Here is a 12,543-nt window from a genome sequence, read left to right on the forward strand (position 1 = left end):
ATGATATTTGTCTATTACCTGACCGCTTCTATGTTAGCTACCTCTCTTTGTTTATCATGTATTTTTTCTGCTGGATCTACTCTTCATTTTATGCTGCAGCTGTTACATATACTGTAATATTGTACATGGTAATTGGGATTTGTTATATATTGTATATATTATATAAAATATAATATACTAATACAAAATATCAGTGTATATTATATACTGTATATATAATATGTAAATATTACATGTATGTTATATTTTATATTGCTACTATGGTCAATTTTTAGTCTACTTTATACCTTTTGTTTTCGCCCTCTTTTTGTGCCCTTGTATGCATTATCCTTTCCATCGTTTGTAACCGAGCTTTTGATTGAAACTTTTATAAGTAGGTTGCACAGTGAAGTACATTTTCTGTACAATTGACCACTAAATGGTAACACCCGAATATGTTTTTCAACTTGTTTAAGTCAGGGTCCACTTAATTGATTCATGATACAGATATATACTATCAAATATATACTAACATCATAATACAGTCATCACACAAGATAATCATCAGAGTATATACATTGAATTATTTACATTATTTACAATCCGGGGTGTGGGATATGGAGGGGGGCTTAGGTTTGGTTGGTATCAACACTTCAGTCATCAACAATTGCATCATCAGAGAAATGGACATTGAAACAGTGTAGGACTGACTTGGTAGGATATGTACAGCAAGTAGTGGACATAGAGAGAGAGATCAGAAGGTGTAAGAAAAAGTGTCTACATTTGATTATTTACATTTGATTATTTACAATCCGAAGAGGTATTATGTGGAAGGGAGGGTGTTAGTTTAGGGTTGTAGTTGCCTGGAGGTGTTCTTTTAGTGTGGTTTTGAAGGATGATAGAGTTGCCCTTTCTTTTACACCTGTTGGGAGTGCATTCCATATTGATGTGGCATAGAAAGAGAATGAGTTAAGACCTTTGTTAGTTCGGAATCTGGGTTTAACGTGGTTAGTGGAGCTCCCTCTGGTGTTGTGGTTATGGTGGTCATTTACGTTAAGGAAGTAGTTTGACTTCGGTATCAGGGAGGGGTAGCGGATTTTATAGACTGTTCCACACAGACTAGCTACTTTATGGAACAATGTCCCTTGTGGATCAATAGTTTGTCTAAGTCTAAATCCACCCGGACCCCGTAAGGCCAGACCACCGCAAGCCAAAGAAGAAGGCAAAAGCCCATATGGAACCTGCCTCGAGACGAAAGTGAAAGCAAAAACAAGGCCCAGAAAACGTCGGACAACGCGACCCTGAGTCCCCTAAACTCCGACACCAAATAAGACGACCCCAGTAGTCCCAGTGTGGAGAGGGATTAAGGTAGCGCTCTCTGGTAGGCTAATTTATTCCTTCTTACTGGCACTGTCTATTGATACATTTGTGAATGAACACAAGCGCTTGTTCAAGTATTTCACTGTGTACACCCGCGCCTTATGTACAAAATAAAACTAGTCCTAAAATTAGGTTGAACAGTCTTATACTCGGGTGCCCTTTATAGTCCAGAAATGACGGTACATTGGAGGAGGTCATGATGTATACTTACAATGTCCACTTTTTCATGTTTTTATTTTTATTTGGTTGCTACAAAAAACCCCAGATTGTGTTTGAACCAATACTATTGATGTTTTATGTTGATGTTTTTGTATGTCCAATTGAAATAAAAGCATCCCAGCGGGATTCCTAAATACATCCTCATTATTGCGGTAAACATTGGCAAGATAACACAAACATAAATGTGTATTTACCACATTTCCTTTTGATTTTGTCAAAGGAATGAATTATGTACTTGTTGTGGTCGGACCATTTTCTTGTTTCCACTTCATTTGTTGCGTGTAAATCTGCATCCTTTCTGATTAACTAACAAGCCGACTTGTATTAATTAGGCAGAATGATGTTAGTGCATTGTGCTTTTCTCTTTTCAGTGTGCGGGCTCAGTGGCCGTGCCCTCCCCTCTGAGGCGCTTTGAACCGCCTCTCCCTTGGAACACAGGAACAAATACGAGGGGGAAGCAGATCGATGGAAACACAAGTCGGATGTGGCGGTTAGCAAAGCCGGCTTCAAAGAGGCCCTTTAAACCCGCCCCAGATCAAAGTGGACCCGAGCAGCGTTTCGTGAGATTGAAGGAGAGAAAAGGTGAGTAGAATGTTGATTACCTTTCTTTTCTAAAAGAAAGAGGGAGGAGTCCATTAATAGTTGCAGACTTTTTTAGTAAAACATTTAAAATGGCTGTTGTGGTAGACATTCTTACTCATTTATAGATATCAGCTGATACCTACGTTACTGGTGAGTGATTGGAAGAAAAGCTCTGACTCACTTGGGTCTAGACCAGGTACAGTATGTCCAAACTTTTTCCATTGAGGGCCGCACACTGACAAATCAAAGCACGCAGGGGCCATTTTGATACTTTTCATTTTCAAAACCAATACAATATTTAGATTTTTTTCAAAATTTTCAACGCTTGAATCTCTCGATCAACTTCAGATTTGCAGTATATGTCAATATAAAATTATTTTTGTTTATGTTTTAAGCCCTTTTTGTCAAAACCTTGTTTTTTAATGGCTATATCCCCCCCCAAAAAGTTTTTTTAAAGTGAATTATTTTATAATAGATGATTTTGAGTCATTGGAGCCTAAAAAGGTCAATAATTCATACCATTGATTTTAATTATTTTTTTCAGCACTTAAAAAAAATCCCGCTAAAAATCTTGGGGTCTCAAAATGGCCCCACTCGACGCTTACATCTCTAGATCAACTTCCGATCTATCCGTCCATTATAAGTTCTAGTGAAACTTAAAAAAATTAATGTTTGTTATATGCCCTTTTATGCCCTGACTGTGTTCAGGCAAAACACAAAATATGCAATATTTTCTCCCCAAAAATTTGAACAGTGGAATTTTTGATGTGAGGTAATTGGAGCCTTGAATAGGTCAATAATTCATAACGACATTGATTTTAATTCATACATTTTTTTTTTTTAGCAATGACTGCTTTAAATTTAAAAAAACAGCCTGCATGGCAGCTTTGTGTTATTAGACTCAACAATGCAACATTTTCTCATTATAGTTCATCTGTTTGCTCTTTTATCTTCTTTTCTTTCTTTAGTAGTATTTTTTTTTTTATAGCTGCGGGTCGCAAATGTCCCCCGGGTCTAGACCTCTGAATATACAGTACAGTCAGACAATTTTTTTTTTTTTTGGACTTTTTAAGAATACCATCTCATGTCTGGGTTGATGCAGTGATTATCTGAATCATGCTTGAAAGCAGAAATTGATAGCACATTTCAGTGATTTGTTTTGATTGGTTGATTTGTAGGCAGGAGTCTCTAAAAGGGCTTAAGTGATACTTTGTAGAAAGCATGGTGAAAACTTTCAATGACTCAGAACTCAACCTGCTTTGGATTTATGCAGGACCATGAATTGCGTCCCCTGTCTTTATGCTAAAAAACCATGACGCAGATGGCAGCACAATCAGGTGCTGAAGAAGCTGGCAAAGAAGAGAGGTCCTGAACAAAACAGAGAAAGTTGTTTAAAGATCCCCGAAATCCACTTCCTGAGGCAGTGGGGGAACCGAGAGCTTATACCAGCAGGAGATCACCCTTTCAACTGATATCGCCAGGGTCTGAGTGGAAAATAGAAGTGAATCTTGGAAGACAGATACAGTCCCAGAGAAATCTGCAACCTTAAGATTACCTCGTGGTCACGCTCACCATACCATGGGAAGAGGAGCTGGACGCGTCTCACAAATTAAATAAAGCAAGGTATCCAGAGCTTGTCGAAGAGTGTGGAGAAAGCAGGTGGAGTGTGAAGATAGACCAAGTGGAGGTGGGAGCCAGATGTTTCATTGGCAGTTTCAAATTATGTCTATTCAAAGACCTGGGACCAGACTGAGTTAGGTCTCAGAAAAGTCTGAAAGAGCTATCTATCGGCTCTGGCTTGGACTGAAATACATAGCTTGGGGCAAGAGAAACACCTGTGGTGAGCCGCATGGGGTGCCAGCGAGACGGGCCTGAGCCCCACCCCGTCACCAGGAGATGTTTCTCGGATAAACATCCATGACCAGTGGTCCCCAGCTAGAGACTCTGCAGCTCAACTCTTGGTATGTGATTGGGCTAAGATCTGATCCAGGCAGATGGATGCTCCTGTCATGCACTGTCTGCCATGGAAACTAATGGAGGTGCGACAAGCAGCAGAATTATCTTGCTGTATATTGAATAGAAACAAGTGCATGGAAAATCCATTCAATTTTGCTACATAGTCTTTCCTGTTACAGTTCACTTGTGAGAGCAGTGACCTACCAGATCCATCAGATGGAGCTGAGGTGAAAAATGCTGCACTGGCGTAGTATCAAACAACCTTTGTATGTTTATTCTGACTTTAATGACAACATTTACAAAACAGTGCCACATTGAAGAACAGCTTACCCTTAGGAACGAGTCGAGGGCACCGTTCTCCATGAACTCTGTGACGATCATGACAGGACGGCTCTTGGTAACCACTCCCTCCAGGCGGATGATGTTAGGGTGGTCAAACTGGCCCATGATGGACGCTTCGGACAGGAAGTCACGTCTCTGCTTTTCGACGTAGCCCGCCTTCAGTGTCTTGATGGCGACGAAGATCTCCCTTTTACTGGGCAGCTTCAGACGACCCTTGTATACCTCCCCAAATTCTCCTATAGTAAAACAGTAGACCATAGCGTCAACATCAGACACAACTGATCATTTTATTTGTATCCAATTACTTTGGGGACTAGATTTACAGTATATACAAAATAGATATGACCTCTTTGTTTTTGATTTTACTTTTCTTCCCCAAAAACGTCCCTTGAAAAAGAGGGATTGTAGAGGGTCATCTTATATTGGATCAATATGGTATTGATGTATTTAAAGACCACCATCTCTCTTCAACGTTCCCAACCATGTGACTCACCGAAAATCTTAAAAACATTCAAAGTAGCCACATCTTCCTTAGAGAACCCTTAGAACCCAAACAACTATCTCAATGACCAGAACCTTAATATCCTGCAGAGGGAAGTCAAGAAAATCTAAATGTTTTTAATCGTAATTAGCCTGCTCTCCATTGTCCTTGCAATGTCACTTCTTCTCACCTTGCTTGCCGAGTCGGCCAGTCAAAAGGAGCTATTCCAGTTAGGGCTGGGCGATATGGCTTTTTATTAATATCTCAATATTGTCACGATACACAATATATATCTCGATATTTTGCCTTAGCCTTGAATGAACACTTGATGCATATAATCGCACCAGTATGATGATTCTATGTGTCTACATTAAAACATTCTTGTTCATACTGCATTTAATATATGCTCATTTTAAACTTTCATGCAGAGAGGGAAATCACAACTAAGTCAATTTCCTAAAACTATATTTATTAAACAGTTATTAAGCAGTGGCACAAACATTCATGTCATTTCCAAAACAGAAAGTGCAAGATTGTCAGAGACATTTTAAAACAAGCTATGAGTGCACTTTTGTGCATGATGTCACTAAGATGACATATCAAAACAACACTAAATTAGTGCACTTTTTGTACAGAACGCCCCTACAATATTTTAAAACAAATAAAGTGCACTTTTGTGCATAATGTCGCACAAGATATTTTAAAAAAAAATTAAGATTAAAATTAGCTGCATAATAGGAAATAAAATAGTGTATGTCTTTCGCTATGTGGTTGGTTACTGTGGACGTTCGTCTGTTTTTGACTATTTTTTTCATACGGTGTTGATGTGGAAATGGAAGACGCCAGGCTCAATTGGGTCAGTGCTGGTTGCTTCGGCATTTTGTTGGGTGTGGCACCGGCCGGAGATGTTGACATGCGGAGTTTCAAGCACTCCTTATTCTCTAGCGCAGTGGTTCTCAACCTTTTTTCAGTGATGTACCCCCTGTGAATAATGTTTTAATTCAAGTACCCCCTAATCAGAGCAAAGCATTTTTGGTTGAAAAAAAGAGATAAAGAAGTAAAATACAGCACTATGTCATCAGTTTCTGATTTATTAAATTGTATAACAGTGCAAAATATTGCTCATTTGTAGTGGTCTTTCTTGAACTATTTGGAAAAAAAGATATAAAAATAACTAAAAACTTGTTGAAAAATAAACAAGTGAATAAATTATAAATAAAGATTTGTACACATAGAAGTAATCATCAACTTAAAGTGCCCTCTTTGGGGATTGTAATAGAGATCCATCTGGATTCTTGAACTTAATTCTAAACATTTCTTCACAAAAAAATACATCTTTAACATCAATATTTATGGAACATGTCCACAAAAAATGTAGCTGTCAACACTGAATATTGCATTGTTGCATTTCTTTTCACAGTTCTTTTTGACAGACATTTTAGTGAGGGTCAAACCATCATGGCATGGGGGAAACTCTGGCTTTATGGTAATGAATGGAATAGCCTACTTGATTTGATGTTCAGTTTATGAACTTACATTCATATTTTGTTGAAGTATTATTCAATAAATATATTTATAAAGGATTTTTGAATTGTTGCTATTTTTAGAATATTTAAAAAAAAATCTCACGTACCCCTTGGCATACCTTCAAGTACCCCCAGGGGTACGCGTACCCCCATTTGAGAACCACTGCTCTAGCGGGTGACTTTTCAAATGATGCTACAAATTAGTAGTGCTGCTACTTTTTGTAGCAACGCTTTTGCCGCATACTTTACATATTATGGTTGTATGTTCAACATCTTCCCGCTTGAAGCCAACCACCGCCAGACGATGGGCCCCGTGCTGGTTTTTTTGGGAATTAATTATTCCTCCATTTGTTACCAGATTCGCACCTTCTCTCTCGTATTACCACTCGCACCGCTCCGCTTGCACCACCTGCCACAGCTAACGTTACCCATTCCGCTACTTCTCTGCTCGGCCAGGGCGTATGACGTTGCACGCGCGACAGTATGTGACGTATGTAAGAAGGTGCGCTTGTTTTATGTCTCTGTGAGAAGGAGAGACAAGAAAGAGTGAGAAAAGCCTGTAGTGTAAAAGCAACTGCGTGAGAACGTACACTGGAATACTCACGAAATAGTCATTTTCTACTAATTCCAGTCCCTAACTCATTAATTGGCCAATTTTAGCCGCAATAAAAGCCTACTGTATGGTGTCAGCATTAACAAAAGCCTAGTTTGAAAAACAATAATTAGATGAACAGTTCTAAAGACTTGTATTATTATTGTATGATAAGAAGGGAAAACGTGATTGAAATGAACTTTAATCAGCCCCAAAACTAAAAACGAGCCTGAAATGTGGGGCATGACTGGAGCTATTTCCAATATCTTTAGGTCCCACGGTAGCTGGCCTATATTCAGCTGATGTCCATGGGTTCACCAAAACTGTCTGGCTTTGCAACCTTGACTTACTTTTGTTCTACTGCACAAATGCAAAAAGGAAATCACAACAATGTAATTCATGCAACTAAACATTAAGTGACCATACCTGCGCCGATGACCTCCTCGATTTTAACCGTGGAGACATCAATCTCCTTGGCGAACTCGTGCACGGCTTCATTGGGGTCCTCATACGTAAAGGGGTCGATGTAGATCTTCATCCCCGGGGAGCCTGAGAAGTGGGTCGGGCAGCCCAGTGGGGAGGGGCAGTTAGACATGTCGGCTCGCAAAGAGAGTTCTAGAACAACCAAGAAGAAGAAGAAGAAACCGATCGCTTTTTTTTTTTTTCATTTAGCTGATGTGTTAATGGCTGACTGGATGTAATTGACCTTCAGGTCGTAACTTCAATCACACTGCAAAACAGTAGTACTTCCCATCACTGCAAGCTTTTAGCAGTATTAATGGGGATAGCTAAAGTTGATATATGGTTCTCCTTAAGATAAAGGCAAAGATACCACTGGGTGGGAAATATTATTATACCACGCATAGGACGTACTGCACAGTATATGGGAAGGGTCAAACAGGCAGTTTAGTACTACCACATCCCCCTTCTCCCCACCACATCCCACCTCCCCGGATTGTTAATAATCAAATGGAAATAATCAAATGTATATACTTGTTCTTATGCTTTCTGAGCTCACTATGTTCACTGCTCGCTGTACATATCCTACGAAGTCAGACCTACACTGTTACAATGTCCATTTCCCAGATGATATAATTGTTGATGACTGAAATGCTAATAGCAACCAAACAAACGGTTCTTGGGGTAGCATTTCGATTCAAAACTGATTCTCCATTCTAACTGACTCTTGCGGTATATTATTTGGTATGAAAATGATAGTAAAACCTTCAGGATACAAATGTTTTTGGCTGCTGACGTATGACGTAAACACACAATGAGTAAGCACAGATATGGCCTAAAAAGCTAAGTTTTAAAAATGGATTCTTAAATTTTTTATATAAATATTTTTGTTATTAAATAAAAAAACATGATTTAGAATCAGAATGAATAAGAATGGTGATTTGGATGTGAATCAATGTAATTTAGCGGGCTACAAAAGCAAGTATTTAATTAGCACTGGGTCAAAAAACAATCATTAACAAGTGGAGCTGTCGCCAACTTTTGCATATGTTTTTTTTTTCAAATTTACTCTACAACAAGGCTTTAGTTACAATTATACTGCTGTTTACAATGAATACATCAATGGTATAAGCCATTCATTCCTCACCGCTATTCATTATACAACATTGGTTCTGTTGCTGCTGTGTTGTGCAAAAAACCTAGAATAACATATGATCAAATAGAACAATGTCTTCCAAAGCATAATCAATGTTTTTTATATAATATTTTTCACATCGTTGAATTAACATTAAAATTCCCATATTGTCCTTTCTTATTTTAGAATGTCCTTATTGTACAACCTCAAGGGAATCTAACTTCACAGGTTCCTCTGTATGAATAATATAAAAAACGCTATAAAGAAGGATGAGAGGACAGATCAGGTAAATCTCGATTTTTTTCCCAACCCTCTGGCAGTTTCTACTCTTTGATAGTGGTAGAACCAATTTTCCCCGAAAGCCTTTCCGTACGACCTCATAAAGAGATAAAAACCGCCGCGCCTTTATGCCACTGCACGATAGGTGAGCACAGTTCTCTGGACTGGGCAACGAAAAAGTCAGATTTCTTAGGTTGACAGAGCGACCAAGTCTTCTAAACACATCCAATACACGCCACCTGAACACAACCATCAACAAGCAGATGTCAAATCACCTCATCTACACACAGGGCAGACCTGTCAGCGTAGAAAAAAAGCAACCCTGGCAGCCATGATTAGAAAAAAACCCCATCTCCATGTAGTCAATTTAGGGCTTTTTTCATTTGCATAACACGTACTGTGATGGAGGGGTCCCAAGAGATGACCAGGAGATAAGGTCTGGTCTTGGAGGGATCAAGGTAGCTCACCTCCATCTCGACTAAATGTTGATTCTGGTTACGCCACTAATTGCCTTGAACCCTGTCTGTGTGAACATAATTGCTCATTAGAGATTCCATTCAGATTAGATTCAAAGTAATCCATTAGAGGGTTTATAGCTCGGCATTCTAGGGAAAAAAAGGTTTCATTTATCGGCGTTCCCAAGCTGGAAAAACATATGGGGACACAATAAAACCATACATGTGCACATACATAACAGGAGCCCATTATTCTCTAATATACTTCCCACTTTCATACATTATTTAAAATATAACAGTGGGTCGCTCTTCACTCCCTTTTAGCTGGAGTCATCTTTTTTAAGGCCATTTCATAAATGTAACAGCTTTTTTCTTCTTCAATATTTCACAAGGCCCTCCTGTGATTGTGTGAAGCAAATGTTCTATTCCCCCCCCACCCCCCAACACACACATACAGTATGAAACAACAGGACTTCATGGAGGAAGGTTAATGGTTGCCGCACAGACTCCCTCCCCTAACTCATGACATAAATTCATACCTTTTCCAATTAGATGGATGCACAAAATGCGTTAAAGGCGGAAATGATTGACTTAATGTTGTGTGTGAATGTTTTCAGTTGAACAGGGCGATAAATTACATTTAACTGCGCTGCACTTAACCGTGTTATTTCCACCAATGTCCAGAATATACCCCGCTATTAGTCTGCCCTGCTCATTTAGTAAGTGGCCCAAATGTTGCCAACTGCACAAGGGGCATGCTTAAAGTAATCTATTGTAGCCTCAATTACTGTGAACTTTGTGCACACTTTCTGGCATAAGTATAACTTCCAAAATGGAATGAGACCCTGACACTGAGGCGTTGTAATGTCTGGTAACATCATTTTGGAAGCAGTGTAGTTTTACACAAAGTGGAAACCGGAATAACTAACAGTGGGTGATTCAGTCACAATTTAGCAGCATTAAAGTCAGTAAATCCTAGGGCTGGGTATCGCATACTTGCCAACCTTGAGACCTCCGATACCGGGAGGTGGGGGGTGGGGCGGGGCTGTGGTTGGGGGCGTGGTTAAGAGGGGAATATATCTATTCTAGAATTCACCAACTCAAGTATTTCATATATATATATATATATATATATATATACATATATATATATATATATATATATATATATATATATATATATATATATATATATATATATATATATATATATATATATATATGAAATACTTGACTTTCAGTGAATTCTAGCTATATATATATATATATCTATATATATATATATTTATTTTATTATACATATAAATAAAATAAATACTTGAATTTCAGTGTTCTGTAGGCTATCCAGTAGATGGCAGTATTGTCCTGTTTAAGAGTGTCACAACATTGCTGTTTACGGCAGAAGAACTGCTTTACGGTAGACTAAACGTGACTGCTGTTGTTGTGTGTTGTTACCGCGCTGGGAGGACGTTGATGAAACTGCCTAACAAAAAACCCACATAAGAAACCAAGAACTCGCCCTCAATCATTCTACAGTTATGAAGTCATTGAGCAGGCAAGCTGTTTATATTGTGGGAAAGCGGACATGAGAACAGGTTGTCCCCACTCAGGTCCGCAGTGAGCTGGAGGGGGCGTGGCCTCCAGCTCCGGCTGAATACCGAGAGTTTGTCGGGAGGAAATTTCTGCCGGGAGGTTGTCGGGAGAGGCGCTGAATACCGGGAGTCTCCCGCTAATAACGGGAGGGTTGGCAAGTATGGGGTATCGGTACGCGATACCTTTCAGGTATCGACCGAAACAACCCAATACCAAGTATTATCGAAACTGCGTCTGTCAAACGATACCTGCAATCGGTTCTTTTGTACCAAGATCAAGAAAAAAATACTGTTTCTATGGTTTTGCTCGCAGCCAATCACTTTAAAGGCCTACTGAAACCCACTACTACCGACCACGCAGTCTGATAGTTTATATATCAATGATGAAATCTTAACATTGCAACACATGCCAATACGGCCGGGTTAACTTATAAAGTGCAATTTTAAATTTCCCGGGAAATATCCGGCTGAAAACGTCTCGGTATGATGACGTTTGCGCGTGACGTCACGGATTGTAGCAGACATTTTGGAACAGCACGGTGCCCAGCTTAAGTCGTCTGTTTTCATCGCAAAATTCCACAGTATTCTGGACATCTGTGTTGGTGAATCTTTTGCAATTTGTTTAATGAACAATGAAGACAGCAAAGAAGAAAGCTGTAGGTGGGATCGGTGTATTAGCGGCTGGCTACAGCAACACAACGCCGTCCGCCGCCGCGCCGCTGTCCTCACCGGTGTCTGGGTTGACTTCCTCCGTCTCCGGGCCGCCGACCGCACCGATGATCGTGGTGAAGTCCTCCGTCGCGCCGTCGATCGCTGGAACGCAGGTGAGCACGGGTGGTGATGAGCAGATGAGGGCTGGCGTAGGTGGAGAGCTAATGTTTTTAGCATAGCTCTGTCGAGGTCCCGTAGCTAAGTTAGCTTCAATGGCGTCGTTAGCAACAGCATTGCTAGGCTTCGCCAGGCGGGACATTATTAACCGTGTGGTTACAGGTCCAGGGTTTAGTTCAGTGTCTCCTGATAGTAGAAGTAATAATAGTATTGTTGATCTTCGGTCTATCCTTCCAGTCAGGGGCATGTTTCTTCTGTTTCTATCCGCAGTTAAGCACGATGCGATCACGTTAGCTCCAAAGCTAAAATGTTTCGCCGATGTATTGTCGTGGAGATAAAAGTCACTGTGAATGTCCATTTCGCGTTCTCAACTCTCATTTTCAAGAGGATATAGCATCCGAGGTGGTTTAAAATACAAATCCGTGATCCACAATAGAAAAAGGAGAAAGTGTGGAATCCAATGAGCCCTTGTACCTAGCGAAAAAAGATACATCCTGGCGTCCTGCACTGCACTCTAATCCTTCACTCTCACTTTCCTCATCCACAAATCTGTCATGCTCGCTCAAATTAATGAGATAATCGTCGCTTTCTCGGTCCGAATTGCTCTCGCTGCTGGTGGGAATGATTGTATACAATGTGCAGATGTGAGGCGCTCCACAACCTGTGACGTCACGCTACTTCCGGTACAGGCAAGGCTTTTTTATCAGCGACCAAAAGTTGCGAACTTTATTGTCGATG

At 39.9% G+C, this 12,543-nt stretch overlaps 1 protein-coding gene across 2 annotated transcripts in view; it reads right to left on the reverse strand.

The window, feature by feature from the left end:
* The window catches only part of LOC133630939 (ephrin type-B receptor 1-B-like), a 341,365-nt gene that overhangs the window by 64,073 nt on the left and 264,749 nt on the right, over nt 1-12,543 (reverse strand). Inside the window, exons 9-10 of one of the 2 annotated variants that reach the window (XR_009821371.1) lie at nt 7,484-7,606; nt 4,447-4,694 (exon numbers count right to left, since the gene is read on the reverse strand). Coding sequence is in view for 1 of the 2 variants with exons in the window: in XM_062022818.1 (XP_061878802.1) it covers nt 4,447-4,694; nt 7,484-7,672 (437 nt within the window). In the remaining variant the exon portion in view is untranslated. Of the gene's footprint in view, nt 1-4,446; nt 4,695-7,483; nt 7,673-12,543 lie in introns of both variants that reach the window. The other variant, XM_062022818.1, reaches the window with a different exon arrangement.

The sequence above is a fragment of the Entelurus aequoreus genome, linkage group LG16 (assembly GCF_033978785.1).
Source record: "Entelurus aequoreus isolate RoL-2023_Sb linkage group LG16, RoL_Eaeq_v1.1, whole genome shotgun sequence".
NCBI lineage: Eukaryota > Metazoa > Chordata > Actinopteri > Syngnathiformes > Syngnathidae > Entelurus > Entelurus aequoreus.